The sequence below is a fragment of the Anneissia japonica genome, unplaced genomic scaffold (assembly GCF_011630105.1).
Source record: "Anneissia japonica isolate Jap-2015-1 unplaced genomic scaffold, ASM1163010v1 scaffold4988_len2956909_cov206, whole genome shotgun sequence".
Lineage (NCBI taxonomy): Eukaryota > Metazoa > Echinodermata > Crinoidea > Comatulida > Comatulidae > Anneissia > Anneissia japonica.
The window spans coordinates 924,607-950,636 of NW_022696345.1; the positions used below are offsets into that span (position 1 = coordinate 924,607).

The window sequence follows — 26,030 nt, forward strand, 5'->3', positions numbered from 1 at the left end:
ATTGGTACACTACCTTTTAAACTTTCATTTTACACTACAGGAACTACCCAGTTCCGTTTTGATGATAAAGCAGGTTGCGATATAGTTTAATATATTATTTTTTGGGATGTAATATTGTGGATGATTTTTATTTGGCCAGTCACTTAATTAAAATTTGATTTTACCCATTGTCATTATCATTTATAAAACGAACCAAGCTATGGTCGACCTGATATTTTTTTTTTTCTATTCGTCAAAAGTATGGAAATAAAGACAGTATCTTTTGCTATAGAATTGAACAGTTAACTCTTGTGTTATGTTGTTGTGTGCGTAGAAATCAAAGATACTATAAACACAAGATAGGGTTCTCCACAGAAAATAACTGTTCCACCAAATACAAACAGTAAGGCGCCGCGTACGGCTGGATCTAAAAAGCTTATGCCACTGTTGCATAACTGTGAATACATAACCTCCTTTTGCGGAGGTATAAATCGTTGCCATTATCCATAAGATACAACAAGCAGGCATAAATAATTCAAAATAATAAAATGACAGACACCAAAGTGCAGAATCGTATGATAAAGTTTTCCTCCATAATTGGACAAAAAAGGGCGCCGTGTGCGTCTGGATATACCAAGGGATATACTTATCAACATGAGGGCGCCCTATACGTCTAAACCAAGTATAGAAAAACTTGCACTATAAAAAGAGAAGGGCGCCGCGTGCGTTTGGACCAATTTCCGCCTAATTTTTGCTATGCGAGTGCTCTATCTTGTATTTCTAAGTATCTTTGGTATGGAAATAAAAAATACACGCATTACGCGTGCGTTCGGAAGCATTCTAAATCAATGAACGCGGGCGACATTGTCATGGAATTAGCGTTGTCAGGGTATTGATATGTAAACAGTTAAGATTTAGAGAAAGAGAACAAACTCAATTGACATAACTGTTGAGTAGGGCCTAGATGGTTACATCAATATATTTACGACATAATGGATTTCGATATGTATGCCGCCATCACACAGTGTGATAACACATTGGCATGGCATCTCATACGAGATGTGGTTGGCACAGAGCTCCTTGGCAAAGACATTGTCCCAGTACCTTCTCTATCAGAAGCTCAGCAGTTCGACATTCTCACATTATTTGTGAAGGAGAAACGCTCTCTTCTAGCCCGCCTTCAAAAGAAACGCCCGACATTCCGAATCCTCGGACCTCTAGAACAATTCCTTGATCACAGAAAGAGGGATTCTGCTGGAGTCATGAACAAAATGACGGCTCTGGTGAAGTCTGCACAAGTTTTCTGTAGTGATTACTTCTACAGAAGGTCGGGGATGGTTGAGGGATTAAGAAAATCAATCCAGCTCTCAATCAAGCAGACGGAAAAATATATTGCGCCTCTGACATCGACATATGGTGACTTAATCCTTGACATCACGAACCCGCAACTGAAGGGCAAGAAGAAGGTGTACCTGGTGAATGAGGTGTGCTACGCGAGGTATATAGACCTACTGACATGTTACAACGCAGACGAGGATTACAAGGACTACCCAAAAGGAACACCAGTAGGATTCACGTACGTCAAGATTCCGATGGCAGCCAATGGCATCATCGGACCAGTGAAAGAGTGCAGCCAACTTACACGAAACGACAATGTCGATTGGAAATTTGAAACCACCGATAGAGCACGTCTATTAACGTCAGAGGAGATGGAAATCTGATTGAATAAGAAGACAACATAAAATTACATAATAATTGTAGTAAATAAATATTGAAATTTAGGCCCAGTTTAAATTGATGTTTTTGTATTAATTGATGGATAGTACTTCGTCAATATGAAACACATCGTAATGTATGAAAATAAAATCAAGATACGAATCAAACAATTCAGAAATTCAAATGAATAATTTAATTGTTTGCATCCCAGCAAACTCAAAACATTATTATAACATTAGCGAAAACCTTTGTGGTTAGGTTATATCAGAGAATAACGTTAACACAGCGTTGCAGCAACGATAGGAAAATTAGTTGAAAATTACGGTACCGGTATGTTATAAATACGCAACGTTTATGGTTCTCAAATGAACGCTTTGCTAACCAAACAGGGCGGATCCAGGGGGGGGGGGGGGGGAGTGCTCCGCCGTTCCGAGTGCTCCTCCGTTCCGGCGGGGCACTCCCCCCTCTCATCACTTATTTATTCTGAATATGTTGTGCCCCTCACCCCACCCCGTTTGAAAAAATTCTGGATCCGCCCCTGCCAAATTCTACCGTTATAATGTTAACGTAGAATTGAATAGAGTTTATTTTGAGTATAACAGGTACTGTAATTTTGATGTACATTCGTCTCACCCAATGAGAACCGTGCGGACACAGAGCGTCAATTTAATACATGACGCTCGAACATGTTTACGATTCACACCCGACCAAGGCCCAGACTAACGGCTGGGTGAACCTTCCTTTTAACGGATTTGCATCGAAACAATATCACAATGTTTCCGATTAGATATTTATGGATTACAACAGCATGCATATCCGTAGCGTTCGTGTCATGCCTGGATCTGTCGCAATCACAAGCAGAGGTAACAACATTACAAGGGGATAGAGTAACACGACAACCCAGGCCTCTGCTATCAACAGTAAAAACAACGTCGCCGCTGACACACATCAGCGAAGCGGATCGTTCTCCTATCGACTTCGAGCCCAGGCAGGACACACCAATTATTATTAATCGAATTATAATTTATTGATAACCTATCCACTTATTTATTTATTGGATCAGCTGTCAAATTAATATTTTAATGCTAGTGAATAAAACATGGCTTTGAACCAAACAGTACATTAACCCTGAAAATTGACTGGAAGGCAGTGAAATGTTGTTTGCTTTTTAAATTTTATATTATTAGATGTGCTATATAATTTTACGAGAACTAGTCATGGTCACGTGTAATGTACATACATGGCAGTGCGTGCTTCCGATAAGCAATAGTGCGGAGTGCATTAACAATAAAATTCATCATTCAAAGTCAACCTATGGTGGAGTTGTTGAGGCACTTGATGTGTTGGCAATCTCCTGCCACTGGTCATGGTATATATCTGTCTCTTATACACATCTAGATGTGTATAAGAGACAGCGTTACCATATTAAACGATAAACCGGTAATGAAATCGAATTAACTAGCAGAGATGGAAAAGTATAGGCCTACGTAATGTATTAGTATACAAGTTCAAAAAATGAAATGAAGTTCGAAAGGTATGTTTTTTTGTCTAATACTATGAACTTTATCTGGCTTAGTAGTAGTAGTAGTAGTAGTAGTAATAATAATAATAATAATAATAATAATAAAAATAATAATAATAATAAAAATAATAATAATAATAAAAATAATAATAATAATAAAAATAATAATAATAATAATAAAAATAAAAATAAGTGGGATTTGTAAAGTTGGATAGGCCTACTTATATACTTAGTCGAGTTATTCGTATTGACTCCTAAAGTTCCTAATTAAAGGTATCGACAGTTTGATTAGCGATTAATAATAATGTTAACTGTTGTGTTGTTTTAGAACGACGGAAAATTCTTTGCTAAAAAAGGGCGATTCAGACACAGACAACAACGATTCAATGGGAATCAGCAACGACCAAGTCCTGTTGAAAACAAACGCAAAGGCTAATGTACTTTTTCAACCGCTAGAGGGCGATATTTTTCTAGGGACCATCAATGTCAATTTAAGTCGTGTAATGAAAGGAGAACCGGTACGTTTGTCATTATTCGTGCACATTAGGCCTACTTGCGCAGGTTGCGTGAGCACACACCGTAATAGTAACATATATTATTTGATAAAATTTTAATGATAGACCTAATGTACAATCACACTTCTTTTTCTGCACTATTACAGGGCGTTCCCGGACCAAGTGGTCCAAGGGGCCGACATGGAATACAAGGAGAACCAGGGATAAAGGTAGAAATAATTTGATTTGTGAAGTTATTATTCTTATTCTCCTTCTTATTCTTCATAGGTAATTCTATAATAATCATTCAATGATTCATAACAGCATTCCCTATTCCCTGCTTACGTAGTCAACTCAACTTCTAATAAATATTAATGGTCAATTGTTGTGCTCTTGTTTCGCATAGGCCTATAACATTCGTCACTATGCGCTTTCCAGAGAAAAGAAAACATAAATAAGTGAATAAGATCGTACGGATTATAATTAAGTTATATGATGTGTGTTGATTTTTGCTCGGTAATTTATGTGATAACATATTTACGACTAATTGTTTTATCTGATATTATAGGTGTAATACTTTTTGTATAAAGGCAAATGAATTTCATGTACGCCACTGTTTGAGTATGATACTATTGTTAAATAATAAAGTATATCTTACTTTATCTTATCTTAACATGTTTTACTTTATTTATTAAATAGAATAGGCCTAATGTTAATTATCAATATGTGACACTCAGAGATAATTGTTGGTACCTTATTTCATTATTATTGCATTGTTATATGTGTTATTTAATGTTATTATTAAATCATCGTTTTCAGGGTGAAATGGGGAAGTCAGGTGTATTAGATACCACCTCTGGACCAATGGCGATACAGTTTAGATATGTGACCGATCAGTGCACATCAGAATCGACTGGAACTGTTCGTCTTAACGAAAACGGTAGCAAAACAATTTCTAAATAACTTAGAGAAAAAGTTTCTCAAAAATATTCAAATTTCTACAAACTGCTATTCAATATAATATATTCATCAATTCTTTTATAGGAAACGCTCTCGAGTTGTGTTCATTCAATAGATGGTTCGTACTCGGGAACATGTTTCAACGGGACACCATGCTACCGAAATCGTGTCTTGATTTGTTATTTCACAGAACTGTTCAAGGCAATGGAATGTACTGGATAAATGCAAAACCTGGGTAACTTAATTGAAGTTCTGAAACACTAAAGCTGCTAGTCTCTGTCTTATAGATGTACACTATTAATACCTTTCCATTTTAATTTCAGCACCGGAAACGAATTCTCGTCACGTGTTTACTGCGATATGGAAACGGCCGGTGGAGGTTGGACACTTATTGCCAAAGTTACTCATAATTTTGCATGGGTCTGTCCAGAGCAAAATGGCAAAGTGTGTACAGGATCATCCGTGGACCCACGCCAATCCAACCTGTTCCACAGCATACACGAGCGTGATATTTTAGATCTCGTGGAAGAATCTGGACGTGACTCTGCAACACATCTAAGAAACGCCCTCATTCAAGAGATTTTTTCATCTGGTGAGTTTTGACAGTTTTTTGATCCTCAAGTTACAATAGACCTCTCTGGAGACTCAAATCAAACTTAACAACTGAACACGCACACGCCCTGTAAACGCGTGTTTACGTACGTCTACGCTGCAGTCGTTCTGTGGGACTTGAACCAAGGGGTGGGCTCTTAGCGGAACGATCCATTCTGCGCATCTGCGTTATTCATTCTCGCATCATATTTGTTTGGGAAAATCCATTTCTTTTGAAGTTCATGATTCTCCATTTTCATCAGAAAAAAATAATGAACAATTTGTTGTACTTATTTCATGTGTAAAAACGTTTACTATTTAACCTTTGATTGTTATTGTTGTGGACCAACTTTGGAAAGCCTACCGACGGCAATTGAGCTTGCACTTCGGCAATCCTATTGGGTTGTATGTTATTTCTGTTGACTCTTTGAATTTTTAGTTATGTTTACTTTTTAATGCTTACTTTGAAAAAAAAAATTTTCTTTGACGAGATGAATGAAATGAGATCTGTCGGAATGTACATCAAACAGTGTCGTGTGCACAAACTGGATTTCACAAAAATGTTGCCATACAGATGAGTACATGAGAACTTTTCGCAGTGAAACACCTATGACCATTGGTCATTTATAATGCATTGCACTAACCGCGTATTGGTAGTACATAGGCCTATAGGATCGCTTTCTAGATAACATCGATCAACTATAAACATCCACAGGGCGACGGCAGATCCGTTTCTCGTTTATAAGCGGCGACAGCGATGGATGGGTACCCTCTGACGACGCATATGCAAGTTTTAAATATAGCAACGATACCGACCGCTTGTTTGAGGATGACACTTGGGCAATGTACTCACGGGCGAACGGCGATTATTCGTGGAACGTCATCAAACATCAACGAGCGGCGAAAACGTTCATGGGTGAAGTAATTTGCTGGGGAAATACCAATAACTTCAATTATAGGTGAGAACTTTCCATACCTTTTGAACTATGGTGATAGTGTAGTTCGCAATTTGCTGTAGCACCACAAATAATCAACTGTATCTCATCAAATACGTTCATCCGGGGCGGATGCAGGATTTGGGGGTGCATGAGAGTCAAACCAAGGTGGGGCTGAGGTGGGAAAATTTTGAGAATATGGCCCTTTAGGTACCCAGATCACAGCTTAAAAGTCTTACCGGTAGGGCCTAACAACAAAAACAATTACAACAATTATTTTTCTTAATAACATGTAGGGGGTGCGATTGCACCGTCTGCATCCACCACAGTTCATATGATAATTGTAAACTTTTCTTGGACAAGAGAACCAATATGTTAGATATTAAACGACAGTTTGAAAAGACAAGAGGGGCTCCCAGAGCGCCACTACTGGCCTACCAGCCTCTTGCACCACTCATTTAGCGTGGTGTACGGTGAGTTACATTGCTCACATTTAATTTAGATGATTTCATTACACTGCATAGGTATTACGAGGGCGGACTGCACATGGGGCTTCCGGGTGAAGGCGGCAAGCCGTGTCATCTACTTCAAGACAACGATGCTATTATGTTGAAAAGCCACTATGCTTCGATGGGAACTCGGATACCTACATGGGCGCCGAATCAGTCCGGTCTTTTGGGATCTGAGATGTTTGGCGTGATAAGTTCAAAAATAACAATATGGATACGATAAGCTCTATTTTGGGGCACCAAAATGAAAAAAATTAGTAGATTTATTTCGTTCCTGGCAATGGTCAGTTGTTGTTTGATTGATACTACACGCATACGCTGGAGAAAGGGTACAGAAGAAGAAAAATAATAATAATAATAATAATAGTAATAGTAATAATAATAATAATAATAATAATAAAGATTTATAAAGCACACATCTCCACCAAAGGTGCTCAAGGCGCATGAAAAAAAAGTTATGAACCAGTGCCAGTATCATATCTATAATGCTTTTATGTAAGTGCCGTCCAATACACAACTTATCAAGAATATTCCAACACTTTACATTTCAAATTTCAATTTAATAGTTCTCGTATTTTGTATGTCTGTACAATCTAATCTAGATTACATTCAGTCTATTAGATAGTGTTCAAATTTAGTACCTGAAATAAACAAACAAAATATACTTTCACACGTTGCAGATATATTGATTGTAAGAAATAAATATTTACATTTATTACATTCCCATTAAATAAAATAAGATATTTCATAAAACAGATTCGTAATGTAGAATTATTTATTACAGGTAAAATTAATAATCAACGATAATCATGCATATCACAGAAATTGCTGTTATACGACAACTTAACTAAATTTGAATTTCAGTAAAATAAAAAAAACATCTAAAGAAATTGCTCTGTTCAGCTCTCCATACCAATTTTTGTGAGAAAACTGTGATCTGACAAAATACGTAATCACATATACAGTATATGGGTAAATGATGTAATCACATATACAGTATATGGGTAAATGATTAACCACATATACAGTACAGTATATGGGTAAATGATGTAATCACATATACAGTATATGGGTAAATCACAGGCACTTGTCACATGAATTGGTAGTGAGGATAAAGCTTTAAATCAAGTTAAGAAATTATTGGTCTGCTGCAAAATGAAGACCAAGAAATCGGCTCTGCCAAATTGATGTTACGGAAATTGGCTCTCTGCCAGTATAAATCCCCTTTCAGACAGAGCTGCAATACCGCAATATTGCAGTAAGCACGCCAGCATGGGTTTCTGTCTGAAAGGGTCGATACGCCAATATGGCGGCTTACATTAGGCCACCTTGCACCCTAGTAATATTGCGGTAACAGTTACTGGCTTGCTCTGTCTGAAAGGGTTTACTTGATATTGCGGCAATCAAGCCAGCGTGTTCATTTATGCATAAACAAACAAGGTTAAAGTTTAAAACAAGTGCGCGGTGGTATTTAAACCGCCAATATTACGTCATTTTATACGACCCATTCAGAAGGAAAAGCCTAAAGATTATCGCAATATTGCGGTAACAAAGGCGCTGTGTGAAGGGGTATAGACCGGTTATTATACCGGCATGCTTACCACAATATTGCAGCAACGTCTATCTGAAGGGGCTTTACACAAATATTATCACTAAATATTTGGATTAAGGTTATTATTCAACAACAAAAAACTAGACAAAAGACATTAAACATATTGATCTGTTCAACCAAAGGAACACTATAAGAAACACAAATGGCAAAATATATTTTTTAATAACTTAAATCTCAATCTTATTTTAAGGCACATGCTGTGATATTAAAACATTCAACCTTTTAAAAACAAAACAAACTAAAAAAAAACTTTTTCTTTGCAAGGATATTATTTTCATAAGTTTATATATAAAGTAATTTTCACATGAGGTTTGTTTAAAAAGAGTTTTTTTTTTTTTTTTTTAAACAGTAGCACCTCAGAATACTGTTTCGAACCTCTACCAACCAAGCAATGAGGACAAGTTGTGAACTTTCCTTTGTACTTTCAAATTAAGCACATGCTTAACCTCAGTTGGTAGACTAACAACCTATAATAAGCAGAGAATCTTCGGTTTAAATCATAAGGTTCACAATACGCTATTTTTTTCAAAAAAATGTTTTATCACAATTACACTTTTAGTCCAATGAAATGGAATTATAGTACAGTGGAAAAATTAAGTAATAACATTTATTATTATTAAACAGTTTAAATATATGATAATGAAGAAATATCAAAAGATGAAATAAAAGTAAAGTAAAACGCATTTAAAGCAATTATCACTGATCATTGACGAAAAGTACAATTTTGAATCATGTAAACATTTGATGATTGGTAAAAATCAGCTTTCTATTTAATTGTTATTACTATTATTGCTTGATGAATTTTTTGAACATAAAGATATCTAATAAAAAATATGAAATTACATTTTTTTTACATATGAAACAAAACAGCAATGAATTTAATACTAAAAATATTATTAACACCCTATTCATTAAATGAATGAACAACATTAATGATACGAGTTTAAGTACATCCACCATGTATCTGTAAAATTATAAGATAGAAGAATATTTTATTTAATAAATAGTTTCAATATTACCTGCCTTACAAAATTAAAATCATGATTTTGATAATAATCATGAACATTCATTTAATCTTTACATATTAGAAACCTTTGTTTTAATGATCTATTCAATCTTATTGATATGAAATTATAAAAATTCCAATGTGCATAAGCTTAAAGAAGCCTATATGTAATAATATTCTGAAATGTTTTATTTATAATGTAAATATCATTCTCATCAGAGCCCACTGGTCACATGACAAGTAGCCAGAAGGAATAGCTTCCGCAACTAATGATAAGCCTACCTCTGTGCTTTGTATACCAGTCATATGTAACCAGTATTATAACGGGTTCCTGAGAACTATGATGTTCTCTATAATTCATTATATCATGTACACAAAGAATAAAGTAAAAAAAAATCATTCTGTTGCCCAAACCTGTTACAACCACCAGTATCTAAAGATCTGGGGATCATTTCCTTTTTTGAAAAAAATGTATGTTTTTTCAAATCAAGTAGCCGACAATAGTTTCGAAATTTTTCAAGCTATAAATTCTAAATTTGATAAATCAACCATGACTATAATTGTTCCATGCAAAATACCAAAAAAGTCATAAAGATCATATTTGAAATTAACTTGCCCATTTCAAATTAACATAAAATTTATCAACTTGAACATAGAAATTAGTGTATTTAAAAATATGTTTACTCATCATTTTACAGGGAAAAATGATAGAAACTTTTCTAGTCACTTAAAGTTTTGTTTATTATTTAAAAAAAAAAATTATCCAGTTTAAAAATCATGGTACACATTTTAAAATTCAATAATTTCTATGAATTAATAATTTATATGTTATTCCAAAATGAGCAAGTTAATTTCAAAATATTTTTATGATTTGTTGTCATTTTCAAGGGACAAAACAGCTTTAACAGTTTCCCAACTGATAGTTGCCAATAAGCTGCAGAACAGTAAAAAAAAAAGACTAAATGCCGACCGACCAACCAACTAACCCTGATATCCAAATTCTACTTGGGTAACACAAAAACAGGTTGAACATTTTGGAATCTGAATAAATAAAGGTAAAAATTTAGAAAAAATGGTACTAAAAATAAATATTTTTCTTTAAAAAATGTTAAACTTCAGATTGACATTTCATTGAATTTTTTGAATGATTCCTGCTTTAGTTAAGTCCACAATTAATTGGTTAATCAAATATCATTATTTTACAAGGGCAACATCAAGATGCATGCAAATCTAAGTTAAATAACTGGACAACTTATTTTAAAAAGTAAATCTTTTATGATAATCCTACTATTTTAGGGGTAAGATTTATTTCACTCCTACAACAATAACACAATCATGTTTGTAGTTCATTATTTCAACACTCTACTTGATAGACTCAAATTCTAATTTTGCATTTGTTACAAATATTTGTTTTTCATTAAAGAAAAAAGTTTTAGCACACACACACACAAAATACACTCACTTGGCAGAGGTAACACTGTATGCCAATCATGCATACTTTCATCTTATCACTCAAACATAATTACACCCTTGGACATACCAAGACACACACCCTAAGACACTATAAAGTACTAGAGAAATAATAATATACACATAGAGTATGATCATATAGTCTTGAAGTCAAGGCAAATTATTTGTGTTTTGAATACAATTTTGTGTTACACTGTCTTTATATTGTTTATTATGTGTATGTGTATGCATACTGTACTGTCCATACATATGTATCTGGATGTGTTCTTAGGTTGCACCTGACATATAAAAAATTAAACAAAATACGTTAAATTAATGCAGAGGATACAGTACTGTATATACATGTGATCATCACATACATCTCGGACACACCATCACACGCTCCCCTATACACCTATCACATACCATGATAAACCATTATCCCCTACACAAATCCACAGACATGGTTATTTAAATAATCATTCATATTTTCTTCCCTTTCTACCATTTAGTTAACCTTAAAAATGTAGCACTTTGTTTTATATACCTTATACATAGCTTCTACGAGGCCTAAACAAAGTAATGAAAAGGGTAGGCCTACCTCCTACCTAGCCGGTCAAAGGGCCAATTTATCTCGTCGTAGAGGATTGTCCGAGCATGTCATAAATTACAAAGCAACGTTATAAGTAAGGTCTAGAGATTACGTCACGATAGGGAGAAAAAAAGCACTTTTCCCCATGAATTCATGAACTATCATACTACCTACGTTATAGGAGTGATGGTTGAATTTATTACTCGCTTTTTAACCAATCATATGCCTATAATCTATGTATGCGGTATACAAACTTAATATACTTCATACAACAGAATGATTTATAGGTATTTTCAACAGAATGCTGTAACCATCATCCTACAGAACTGGGCAAGCAGCCCTGGGAATGCAACCAATGCCATGTGACAAAGGCTATTTTTTCTAACTGCCCAAATATTTAGGAATTTTGAAACATCTTATTACCTTTCTACTTTAGCACCCTCATAAAAACTTGTAGATGAGTTTCAAATGCGACTGTTGACTTCAACAGTGGTGGAAGACATTACAAAACCTTTTCTCGGCAAACATCAAGCAAAAGTATAAGATATGCTTCCAGTCATTGTAAACAAATATTGCATTTGATAAAATCTATGGATTTATATAATACACAACTCTATGAGTTCTCTTAGCAGAAAAAAAGATGAAAAGAAAAATACAGTGTTAAAGAAATACACACTGGTGACCAGAAAACATATTCCGACTGTTCATCAAATTGTGCTTAATAATCAGGGACGGATTTAGAGGGGGGGGGGGGGGTGTGGGTGAAAGGAAAAAAAAAAAAAAAAAGAGAAAGAAAGAGAAAAATATAGCCCAAAATACATCAAATGTTATTTTCGGGCGTCTAGAACACAAAAATGTTTGCGGGGGACCTGCCCGCTCCCCCTAGAATAGTGTTGTCTCGATAGGCCCAACTTTTGGGGGACCCCCCTTTCTCTGGATCCGCCACTGTAATAATTATAAAACAGATAATCAAAGAGTTAAAAAAGTGCTTATAACTTGCATGAAATGGCAACCATGTTCAAGTCTGCTTACTACTATTTTTCACAAGTAACAACGGTCTTTCTGCCACTACTGCGTAAATATGACTACGGATGGTTGACAGGTACAGCAATGATATATCTGCAGATTATGAGGGCAACCTTTATTCCTTTTCTTCCTCCTGCAGAAAAAAAAAATAGATAGAAATTATTCTCAAAATACTAAGTAAATGTAATATTTAATTATAATAAATTATAAATTATTATCTTCAGCTAAATATATGATTCATATTTCAATTTATGATCTTGCAGCCAAAAAGAATTGACAGATTTCATATTAAATTAAAGTTATGATAAAAATTGATGTACTATATTTTCCATGTAAGCAAGTGTTAAAAATTCATTAAACAGAATATGTGTTATAACATTTATTTTATATAACAATTAATAAGGAATATATATCTGTCTCTTATACACATCTAGATGTGTATAAGAGACAGGGATTATACACACTGATTTTTTTACTTAATTTGCAAATCAAGGACAACAGTAAATATATATTTTACCTCTTGGCCTGGATCAAAATCAGCTTCTTCTCTTTCACGATACTGATGTGGGATAAAAAAACCATTATTAGATGATGTTAACTGGCATTGTTAAAATTAAGCAAAATAACCAATTACACAAAAACATTTTAAAATATGTATTTACTTTATAGCTTGTATAGAATCAAAATATATTGATTTTTAAAAATGAATGATAATATATTGTACATTATTAATTTATTCAGTTTTTTATGTTTCAAAAGAAAAAAAAACCTCACCTCATTATTATTAGCATCATCGGGGTCATCAACTGTGAAAAAATTGTAAAATTGATGATCAGCAAATAAACAAGACTACATAATTTAGGTTAAAGTTTGGAGGCTGTTTGGAGCGGTGGAATTGGTTTGGTTTCCCAACCCCGAGGTCAGGGTTTCAATCCATTTCGCTTGTGTCCTTTCGCAAGGCACTTCACCTACATTGCTTCAGTAAATGCTGCCCTGTGGCTCGGTAAGGATTTACTTTTTTTTTTCAAATTAAAAAAAGAAAAATCAATCATTAAACACTTACCTGGTCGTGCACCTTGTGCTTCTTGATTCCCTAATTCACCCTAAAAATCAGAAATAAGTAAAAGTTTGAGGACAAATAAAAATTAAGAAATGACTACTTTTGTTGAATATTCATAAATTAATTTACATATTTATGAACCGATAGTTTAAACTTTATGTAAAACTAGAATTACTCCTCTTTCACGCTACACAGTAAAAGCATAGCCTCCCCCAGTATAAAATTTTAAAATCTTTGAATTCTGAAAATATATAAGAATTTTGAATTTGTGTTTAGGATGATTATTATGGATGGTGAGGGTATGTCCCCTCGTCTTCACCCCTCACCCACTGACCAGTGGTTAGGTGCAGGGGACCTAGCTCACAAAGTAAGGTGATTTATTACTACTGAGAATTGAGGGGGAGGAGGGACTAGGTGGGATCCTAGATACATTTATTATGGTTACTTTATTGATACATCAAACATCTTGATAAAACAACATTAATGAAATACAATTAAAACAAGACAATACAAGAAACATTAAATTCTAGAGACTTCCCTCACCATAAAAGCAGCTCATGTAAATTTGAGGAGTGGCAGCAAAATGTCAAAATCTTGACTACTCATGAGACTAATGAATTTATCATAATCATTTAAGTTATCAAAGTTGTTTATACCATCCCTAAGGTTCGAAAATAAAGTGTTTCTATGGTTAGAGTATTGAGTGCAGTTTATTAAAGTGATTCATCCTCTACCTCACCATAATTACAATTGTTACATATTCTATCATCGGGGCTAATCGTTGGACTAGTATATCGACCTCTCTCAATCGTTAGATTGTGAGCACTGGTTCTTAATTTACTGTAATACGATCTAAAACTTCTCTTAAAATATAAACCATCAAAATCATTTCTGAAATGAACTTGCTCATTTTGAATTAGCATAAAAACTATTGACTTGAACATAGAAAGTTTTACATTCAATAATTTCTATGCTCAAGTTAATAATTTTTATGTTACTGTAAAATAAACTGGTAAATTTCAAAGTTATTTTTTTTATGATTTGTTGTCATTTTCAATACATCTTTAAAATTTACTTACCCCTTTTTGATTAAACACTTCATCAGCATGCTCATTTTGTTCCTCTCCTTGGAACATTTCTGTAAAAATGAACACCTTAAACGTTAGAATTGTAATTATTTTTCAACAATATAATTTTATATTATTGCACATAATTATCAGGCAAGTCGAGTGGCTGAGCGGTAAGGCACATGTGCCACTAACTAACATCGGCGCTGGTTCGAGCCACTCCTCGCCCAGGGTTCAGTTGGTAAAACCAAGTCTTCTCTGATAAGAACTTAAAATGGAGGTCCAGTGTATACATCTGGCTCATGTGCACTGTAAAGAACCCACTGCATCTTTTGGAAGAGTAGAGGGTTACTCCGATGTTATGGTTCGTTTTGTTGTAGAATGATGTGAACATGTACTGTAGTTACCATGAAGCGCCTACTTACGGCAGGTGGTAGTCACAGACCACGCTCATACGCAATTCAGCACAATGATGTTGCAATTTATGGGTTATTCTCCTTTACCTTTACATTATTTTAAAATTTATTGTTGTCTACTAGTCTGAATGATAAATTTCAATTCCTTATTTTAAACTTTCTGCCCTAAATTAACAGAATTCCAAATACGTTCACCTTGTCTGCGCTGCTCCTGTTCTGCTAAATGCCTCTCTCGTTGCTGCTGCAGTTTTTCATTGTAATCTTCATCTTCCTCATCATCATCCTCATCCTCGTTATCTTCTTCATCGCCCTGCTGTGGTTGGATGGCAACCTGCTTTTCTGCTTCCTGTCTGTGATTTTCTCTTTCTCTAACCATAAAAATGAGCAAATATATATCAATAAAGCTGTCAGCTGTAACACAGGGGGAAGGGCAGGCAGAGCAAAGCATCCCAGCCTACAGGGGATCAGGCCACTCAGTAAAACAAAATTTAAGAGTGATAAATAGCAAAGACTACTTTATATGCCTGAAAAATTGTTGGTTGAAGACGTCCTCCCTCATGGTTTTGGTTGGTAGACCTTAAAATCAGAAGTCCAGTATACACATCTAATTCATGTGCATCATCCTCAGTACTCACACTGTGACTACCGAGAAGCTCTCTTTAGTAGAACGATACTCACTCACCACACCTGTACGCAATTCGGCACAATGACGATGTGAGGTACTTGCCCGTAGCGAGGGGGGTTAAGGGGGTTACGACAACCGCACACAAAATGGAAAATGGAAAAGGTTTGCATTTAAAAACGAAAAAATTGATATTCGAAGATATATTTACAATGTTCTCCAGAGTTATCGAAGATCATACAAGCCAAAGGAACCACTTTCCACTGAAATAAAACCTCCTACAAATTAAGTCATGGTACGGGCCTGCTGTATAGATTGGCAGCCATATATTTAACCCATGGCAAAAGAGAAAAAAAATATAAAGACATGACCTACCTAGCAATATTGTTATTGGCTGGATCGTCATCGCTATCTTCTCCACCGTCACCACCATTAGCTGCTTTGGACTGGCGCTCATCCCCATCATCACCTTCATTCCCTTCGTCCTACAAAAACAAACATGAATAACGGTGTCCAACAGTTGATGGAATTAATTACTAAATGCTACCATTTAGGATTACTGTATGCAAGATGGTTTACTTTTATCTGTTAGAGTATTGTGTACATTTCCAATGATAAGAGCCTATCATGATGAAGTATGTTACTGGGAGCGCATTGAGAACTAACACATTGGCCTAGTTGGTTACAGCATGTGCATAAACAGCAAAAGGCCCAGGTTCCGAATCTTTCACTTGAGTCAATTCTATTTGTGGAAGGTGCTCTAAAACTATCCTACCATACCATACCACACTCTCGTATTTTCCTTCTTTAAAGATCAAAATTTAAACTGTATACTGATATTAAATGATATTAACAGAAGGTGAAGCTGTGGTCGGTAAGAAATAGAACACAGGTATCATTTTACTCTATATTTTAAGGCAGACCATGAGGGAGAAGCAAGTCATCAATAAAAATGATCCTCAAGCCACTGGCCTACCTGCTGGTACATATTAGGGTACATCTCTGCCAGTCTTCTCTCAGTCTCCTCCTGGCCCAAGCCCTGGGCCAACATCACCTGCCGAGCCTTTTCAGCTTCCATCAACTTCTCATCTCGTTCTCTTTCCCGCTGTCTCTTCTCATCCCGCTCCCGTATTTTCTGCTCACGCTCAGCAAGTCTTTGTTTATAATTTTCCTCTTTCTGTTGGGTTTCTTCAGCACCCTCTTGGTCTTGTGGGTTACCGTTGATTACATTTGCGTCCGGCTGTAGTACGTTGCCTTTATCATCTTCATCGGCATCTCCTTCATTAGCATTTTCATTCTCCTTCTCCTCTAATGCCTTCTGTTCACGTATATGTTCAAGACGTTGTCGTTGATAGTCTTGTTCGCCATTGTAGTTACCATTGTTTTCCTTGTCATCCTCCTCATCTTCAACTTCATCTTTGTTGCCAACCATATTTTGATCGTATTCATTCTCCTGTTGGCCCTCCTCAGCAATGACTCTTTGTTCTTCCTTCTCTCTCTCCAACTCAAATTGTTGTTTTTCTCTCTCCATTCTTACTCGCTCTCTCTCTTTCTCATCAATTTCGTCCAAATCTTGATCCTTATTATGCTTGTATTTTCCTACATAGCCGTCTTTGACATTACTTTCATCACCTGCTGCTCCTTTCCCCCTATCATCCTCATCTTCTTCCTCCTCCTTATTGTTATCTCTTTCTTCAAGACCAGTCTGGCCCCTTGCGTTCACTGGTAGATTGGCAGCACCCGGTATAATTTGCCCTATATTTTGTTGTTGTGGCAACATTTGTTGCTGTCCCGGCAACATTTGTTGCTGTCCCATATTATTTAATTGTTGAATCTGTTGCTCTTTAAATTTCTGGTATTGCACTGCAAATGGTGGCTCATACTTTTTGTCTTTTTGTTCAGTCTGTTGCCCTTGTTGGCCAACATTTTGTCCAACTTGTTGCCCTTGTTGGCCAAACTGTTGCCCTTGTTGGCCAAACTGTTGCCTTTGTTGTCCCAACTGTTGCCCTTGTTGTCCCAACTGTTGCCCTTGCTGTCCCAATTGTTGCTTTTGTTGTCCAAATTGTTGCTGTTGCCCTTGCTGCATTGCCTTTTGCTGCTCAACTTGTGCATTTGGATTCAACTGTGAAAGCTGATCAACTTGTTTCTGAAAAAAAAAAAAAAAAAAATTGTAATGAACATAGATTAATTCAGCAATTTCCACAAATTTGAAAATTTAATATGCATGGTTAGAAAATTAACATTCTGAATTTTTCTGTACCGAGAATGACAGTGATGCACAGCATATCCTCACCAACATCAAAACATGCTGTAGTTACATAAATATATATGACTATAAACATGAGTGAGTTTTATATGAAATCTATTGATCTTACCCTCAACATCATGTTGTGTTCTGTGAATTCTTTAATTTGTAACTTCAAACGATAATTTTCTTGCTGAAAAACACAGTTAGAAAAAATGTAAATGTCCTATATTACTTATAGAATAAAAATATTAATATTGTATAAATATCTGACATGTTTTACTTATTTCGAAATAGAAGAAATATCATACAATTCATTGGATAGTGTTTTAAAGATTTAATTTATGGCATAAAGTGTGTTTTGCTTCATTGTACGTTATCCAGTGACCAGGGGTAATAACGCTCGTGCCTTTGACCATTCTTGGAATTGGCGCCTTATAAATGTTTGAGTATCATTATGCTTTTTGGAATATTTACTTTTTTATTTGATTATTTTCTGAGATTTCACACTAATGACACTGTAGCATTGCTACACTGCATTATCATTCATTATGCCAAAAACAGCAATATCAGTACGGTAATTAGTATTCATTTATTGCAATTGTAAACTTACCATTTGCATAAAAATAGCATTGGGAGAAAAAAAAAAATCCAATAAATAATTAACTCACGTAGCTAGCAAAGGTGTTAAACTACATTGTAAAAAGTATCCTCTGCCAGACCCCACCGCAGTTTGTAAATTTTTTTTTTTTATATTAGGAATATACTGTAGTTATGGTGGGCAGAGGTTGGCGGGGGCCATTGAGCCTTGAAGTATTCTACCCAGTCTAAAACTATTTTCATGACCCTTCACCCACCTTTATTAACCCCTTGACCATCCTTTAAACCACTCCTATTATTTAGAGTTTACCAATGATATCACCCACTCATCCTTAAAATGTCTACCACGAACCGTAAGTTTTCTACAGCTGCAACCCTGAATTATGTATTAATTTGAAATTTCTTTGGCCTACCTGTTCAGCTAACAATTTTTGCTGTGTGTCAGTATGAAGCTCCATGGCTCTATCCCTGTCACTCTTGTGGTATTGAGCCTGTGCTTGTATAGCTTGGATCTGCTGGTTTGCTTGGTTATTTATATTACGAACTCTTTCGTTATCTTTTTGAAGTTCTTCAACTTGTACTGAGTAAATAATTGTAAGATAGTACTTACATTTAGGTGTTTTTATTGTACTTTAGGAAATATTGTTATTAACTTGTAAATTTAATTATGAATATTGCCACAATATAAAGATAATAAACAAATAGACTATAAAAGTACATACTGTAAACAAGTACAAGTATGTATGTACATATATATATATATATATAGTGTATATATATACAGTACATATATATATATATATATCTATATTTAATGTACATATATATACATTATAGTATATATTTCATATATAGTAGAACCTCGTTTTTACGTACCTCAGTTTATTTTATTTTCTCCATGGTTATACGAACCCTCAGTTTGTCATCATAAACCCCAAAATACTCAAAACAAACAGCCCTTTTCAGAGTCACCATTATGTAAAAAGAGATTGCTTAGTTTCTGTCTGTTTATTATTGCAATACTATAACAATAAATAAACCATATGCAAAGTATATTTACATTCAATAGCAACATTTTGTCTAATTAATGCGCTGTTAAAACCACATGGACTGAGTGAGATGAACAACTACTGTCGGAGCTCAAAATAATTTCTTTCTACTTAGCTTTGCGTGAAATAGATTATATAATGCAAACTATTTGCCATATATGGTTTGTTTATACTTATAGTACAAATCTCTTTGTACATTATGGTACCCCGGAAAAGGGCCGTTTGTTTTGAGTATTTTGGGAGTTTTTGATGACGTCATCATCCGATTGAGGCGTATGTAAAACTGAGGGTTCGTATAACTGAGGTACGTCAAAACAAGGTTCTACTGTAATACTGGTATAATAAAAATCTATTTTAATAAAATATTCAAATAGATAGAATAATAGATTATAAAATATATGAACAGGTGAATAAGTAAATAAATTAAAAATGTGTATAAATACCAGAAATAAATATTTAGATAAATTAATAATAATAAATAAGTAAATAAAATACAATACGTATAAGTAGATAAATAATACCAAATATGAAATCAATAGAAATCAACACACCTTGTAAGTTAGCAACTACTACTTCATGATTTTCTTTCATTTCACTAATATTTTGTTGATGTTCATACTTCTGTCGTTCGTGGGCACCGACTAAGTTCTGGTGCTCAACTTTGTGGGCATCAAACTCGGCTTGTATTTCATCGTGGCGACTCTAAATCCATACAATTAAAAAAATGTATTGCAAATTTAATACAAACAATTGATATTTCGTTTTTGAGGTGGCTGGATTTAAATGTACTGACGTTCATGATGTGTCTAGTTTGTTAGTGTGATCCAAGTTTTTTGGGGTTTTTTTTTGAGTTACATTTTGGCATTTGTTGTTTTATTTGAAGATCGTGTTCCTTTTTTAAATATTTAACTTAAGGGTCAACGGCCAAATACTGTATATGCAAAACAGCAAACTTACATGTATCCACTTTCAAGTGGCAATCCCTTTACAAGGATAACACTTTTATTTATTAGTCATATTAAACAAATTATTTGTATGTATTTTGAGATTCTTCTTAATGTGATCATATGTGGCAAAGACAAGCCAAACCAGTCACTCGTCACATCCTGTTTCAGAGATAATGGCCAAAACAAGCTGGAATGTCAACATTATGGAAATCTATTTTATTGTACTAAACTAACCTTTATATATCTGTACATCATGCTATGCTGTTATTTTCCTCATTTTCAATGTTTTAATGTTTTCTGCCTAAGAAATGCCCGAAATCGTAAACTTTGTATGCTGATTACTCAAATATTTTTCTTTAAACAGCTGTATGTTTAAACTCCTGTAACTTCTTAACGAAATGTTAATGATTCTTTCATTATTTTATAGCTCTCATTTTGCTATTTAACCTTGTATTAATAACTAAAAATTGATTTTTGCAATGAGTGACTAGTTTGGCTTGTCTTTGCCACATATGCTGAGGAACTAATATAGACTACTGTAGAATGCAAATTCAGGGTGAAAAATAATCAAACTACCTTAAGCATTTTATGTTGTGCATTTAAACTGTTGTACTTATTCGTTGATTCTTGCTGTAAACAAAAACAAAGAAAATGCTCTATTTAATTACCCTCATACATGTTTAACATTAACATAAAAAAAACCAAGGGAGGAAGAAGCTTGGGGATGCAGTGCCACAACCCCCAACCCCACCCCACTTTCGATTGGCTACTCATAATAAACAGTGTGCATTCTAAGGCATCATATATTTTGATGCCCTCATTCATATTAACATACATGTATATTTTTAATAAATAACTAGAGATATATAATATATTTTAACAATTACCGTTACAATCCAATATGCGCTGGCACATTTATAAAATTGTGGTGCTTATTATGGAGTGGTATTTTTTTGAGAACAGTATTTTTCTTTCCAATTAAATAGTGTTTAAATAGCATCATTTATCTAGACATATTTTTTTTCATTTATCTATTTTAAGATTTTGTTTTTTGATCTATTTTCCACAAAAATAAATTTTCTTTTGCTTCGTGCTAAAATTCTTACCTTAATTCTACCTAACTCTACATCATTATCTGAAAAAACGAAAACAAATGATTCATTATCACTAGGTATGGTAATCAACTAATTAATAAATTAATTGCTGATATTTAACAAAGACCTAATAGAATGTAATGGCCTCCCATAAGGTAAGTCAAGAAAAGTTTACCAGATTTCCAGTATATTATTATCAGAATGTCAGTATACTTTATATTTATTAGCAATTTTATGTTTCTATAGGAGCTCTAATTTCCTCCTATACTTGTTATTTCCTCTGCCAAGCAGGTAAAAAATTTAGTTTGTTTATTGGCAGTATTAAACAACAAATAATAAACAAGAGCAGACAATCCATGGAGTGCATACCTCTGCCCTGGGCCTCAATATACGCGGGCTGTGTATGGTGGGCGAAACTGCAGCATACCCTCAATGAAATAGTGGAATCGCCCTCGTATTCAGGCACAATATATTCTTGAGTGCTGACTGAATACAAGGAGTGATTCCATTATTTTCTTTTATGCTTGAGGGCAAAAAAAGAGTGAATTTCCTTAACCTTGAATTGTCTTTTGACCATTTCTTCAGAAAACAGAAAGGTGTCTTTCTTTGATTATTATGTACCATTTCACTAAAATGTTATGGTGATCCATTCATTAGTTTTTGTGTAATCTTGACAAAGGCAGACAGAAGTGAAAACCTTTGTGGATTGGTACATATTGGTTTAAGGGTGAGATTATTATATTAAGGTGAAAAACAAAAATAATAAAAAATAAAAATATTTATCAGCCACTATATTATACACAATGTCTAACACTGACCTTCTTTTGTTCTTATATCTGTACATCATGCCTAAGAAATGCCTGAAATCATAAACTTTGTATGCTGATTACTCAAATATTGTTCTTTAAACAGCTGTAGGTTTAAACTCCTGTAACTTCTTAACGAAATGTTAATGATTCTTTTATCATTTTATAGCTCTCATTTTACTATTTAACCTTGTATTAATAACTAAAAATTGATTTTTGCGATGAGTGACTGGTTTGGCTTGTCTTTGCCACATATGCTGAGGAACTAATATAGACAAATTCAGGGTGAAAAATAATCAAACTACCTTAAGCATTTTATGTTGTGCATTTAGACTGTTGTACTTATTCGTTGATTCTTGCTGTAAACAAAAACAAAGAAAATGCTATATTTAATTACCCTCATCCATGTTTAACATTAACATAAAAAAACCAAGGGAGGAAGAAGCTTGGGGATGCAGTGCCACAACCCGCCCCCCCCCCCCTTTTGATTGGCTACTCATAATAAACAGTGTGCATTATAAGGCATCATATATTTTGATGCCCTCATTCATATTAACATACATGTATATTTTTAATAAATAACTAGAGATATATAATATATTTTAACAATTACCGTTACAATCCAATATGTGCTGGCACATTTATAAAATTGTGGTGCTTATTATGGAGTGGTATTTTTTTGAGAACAGTATTTTTCTTTCCAAATAAATAGTGTTTAAATAGCATCATTTATCTAGAAATATTTTTTTTCATTTATCTCTTTTAAGATTTTGTTTTTTGATCTATTTTCCACAAAAATAAATTTTCTTTTGCTTCATGCTAAAATTCTTACCTTAATTCTACCTAACTCTACATCATTATCTGAAAAAATGAAAACAAATGATTCATTATCACTACGTATAGTAATCAACTAATTAATAAATTAATTGCTGATATTTAACAAAGACCTAATAGAATGTAATGGCCTCCCATAAGATATATCAAGAAAGGTTTACCAGATTTCCAGTATATTATTATCAGAATGTCAGTATACTTTATATTTATTAGCAATTTTATGTTTCTATAGGAGCTCTAATTTCCTCCTATACTTGTTATTTCCTCTGCCAAGCAGGTAAAAAATTTAGTTTGTTTATTGGCAGTATTAAACAACAAATAATAAACAAGAGCAGACAATCCATGGAGTGCATACCTCTGCCCTGGGCCTCAATATACGCGGGCTGTGTATGGTGGGCGAAACTGCAGCATACCCTCAATGAAATAGTGGAATCGCCCTCGTATTCAGGCACAATATATTCTTGAGTGCTGACTGAATACAAGGAGTGATTCCATTATTTTCTTTTATGCTTGAGGGCAAAAAAAGAGTGAATTTCCTTAACCTTGAACTGTCTTTTGACCATTTCTTCAGAAAACAGAAAGGTGTCTTTCTTTGATTATTATGTACCATTTCACTAAAATGTTATGGTGATCCATTCATTAGTTTTTGTGTAATCTTGACAAAGGCAGACAGAAGTGAAAACCTTTGTGGATTGGTACATATTGGTTTAAGGGTGAGATTATTATATTAAGGTGAAAAACAAAAATAATAAAAAATAAAAATATTTATCAGCCATTATCATATTATACACAATGTCTAACACTGACCTTCTTTTGTTCTTTTATGGTCGGATTTCTCCTTTTGTAGAATCTTTTCTAACCGTGATCTATGTTCATAAACAACTGAAAAAAAAGGAACCATGTTAAATGAGTAGATAGCCTACAATACTTGAGAAACAATAAAAAAAACAAAAAATTTTTAGTTTAGAGTAATAATTATCTGAGGCTAAAATTAAGAAGTGCATTTAAATCTAGAACACTAGGTCCTGGTCACACTTTACTAGAGGGTGTAAACAGAGAAAAAATATATGCCTAGAAATTTGTCCACCCATTTCAAAAATATTAGCCTATTCCAGGCCTATTCGATAGTCTGGAAATGGGCCCAATCATCCTGGGCCTGATCAACTTGTGGGTATGATCGTCAGACTGTAAGCAAATCCTCTCAGCCCATGGCTGTCGTTTGTCATTGTTGATGTTTGAGCAGCTTAGCTCAGTCAGCTATACTGGGGTAGCCACTGTGTGTGCGCTGAATCGTAAAGATCTCTAGGTCCAAGGTTCAATTCCCCTTGCTTCTCTCCTTGTGTTTCAGCTGACAGGCTAAAATGCATGTTACAACAGCACACCGTCTTTCGGATGAGACGTTTAAGCTTTTGGTCCTGTGTGCATTATGGCCCGTGTGTAAGTTAAAGAATGCAGTACACTCAAGAAAAGAGAAGGGGATTGTCTCCCGGTGTACTGCCCAATCACCACCAGAACCCCAATGGAAATAAATCTTTTAGACTTTCATGGACTACAGTGATTCTTGGTGTTTTACACCGAACAAGTCCATTAATCCATGATATACCAAAATAAATAAATAAAGTTAGGCTCCGGAGGAAAAAAAATTTTTGATATGTTGTAGATATAGAAATTTTTTTTCCCTCCGGAGCCTGACTATAAAATAAATAAATATATGATTATTTTAACTACAATTCTTAAAATAAATACCTGTAGGCCTATGTTAAATATACAGTATTTTAGAAAGTTGGGCCCGACAGTCCACACCAGATGGACCTGATGTCTTACTCTTGGCGTGCACCCGATCTGGGAATGGTCCATGGGACGGTGCAGGTCAACTCGGCCACAAGTCAACTTGGCCACAGTCAACTCGGCCACAAGTCAACTCGGCCACAAGTCAACTCGGCCACAAGTCAACTCGGCCACAAGTCAACTCGGCCACAAGTCAACTCGGCCACAAATCAACTCTGCCACAAAAGTTCGGCTACAGCCAACTCGGCCACAAGTCAACTCGGCCACAAATCAACTAGGCCACAAGTCAACTCGGCCAAAAGTTATTTAATGTAAGTGTTTTGCATCCTTTTTCTTCAATATATGATTGAAATAAAGTACACAGTATGTTTTAGTAAAACAGGACCACCACACTACCAAAAGAGATTTGAATGCTATTGCCTATGAATTAAAAAGAGTTATTTATTAATGTGTTCGTCTTCTGTTTACTTACAACATTCTACTTCAACAATAATATTAAACAACAATAACGACAATAAATGAGTAATATTTACATTAATAATACTAATTAGTCATTATGACGATAATAAATGTGATAACAACAACAACAACATTAATAGTAATATTTATTTTAACAAATAGTAATAATACTAGTATGGTAATAATAACAATATTTAAATATCAATTTTAATAACTAATTAGTGGTAATAACGATATTGAAGGTGATAATAGCAATAATACAACAATAATAAATTAAAGATAATGTATATTTTAATAACAATAGAAATACTAATTAGTAATAATAATAATAATAATAATGATACTTATAATACTATGCCTACTTAGTAATAATAGGGTAATAATATCGATAATAAAGGTGACAACAACAACAATAATATTAATAATAATAATAATAATAATAATAATAATAATAATAATAATAATATGAGAAAAATACTAATAAAACGCCCATAACAACAACTTTTTAAATTACTATTTTTAAAATTATAATACTAAGACTAATAAATAATAATAATATGAATAATAATAATAAAAAATCGAAAATTATTTATTATTTATATGGTACTGTAATAATAATAATATCAGCAAAAATTTGAACAATATATAATGT

At 34.0% G+C, this 26,030-nt stretch overlaps 1 protein-coding gene across 2 annotated transcripts; it reads right to left on the bottom strand.

The window, feature by feature from the left end:
- Positions 1 to 10,091: 10,091 nt before the first annotated feature.
- Positions 10,092 to 24,013, bottom strand: LOC117101818 (Golgi integral membrane protein 4-like; the record flags this gene model as incomplete). Of its 2 annotated transcripts, none has more annotated exon segments than XM_033241907.1 (14): positions 10,092 to 12,524; positions 12,909 to 12,950; positions 13,166 to 13,197; positions 13,455 to 13,494; positions 14,531 to 14,589; positions 15,130 to 15,302; positions 15,932 to 16,041; positions 16,533 to 17,702; positions 17,932 to 17,994; positions 18,815 to 18,981; positions 20,002 to 20,152; positions 20,974 to 21,027; positions 23,130 to 23,158; positions 23,939 to 24,013. In XM_033241907.1, coding segments are annotated over 14 exon segments (2,183 nt in total), but the record flags the coding sequence as incomplete, so codon positions are not given.
- Between the last annotated feature and the right edge of the window lie 2,017 nt (positions 24,014 to 26,030).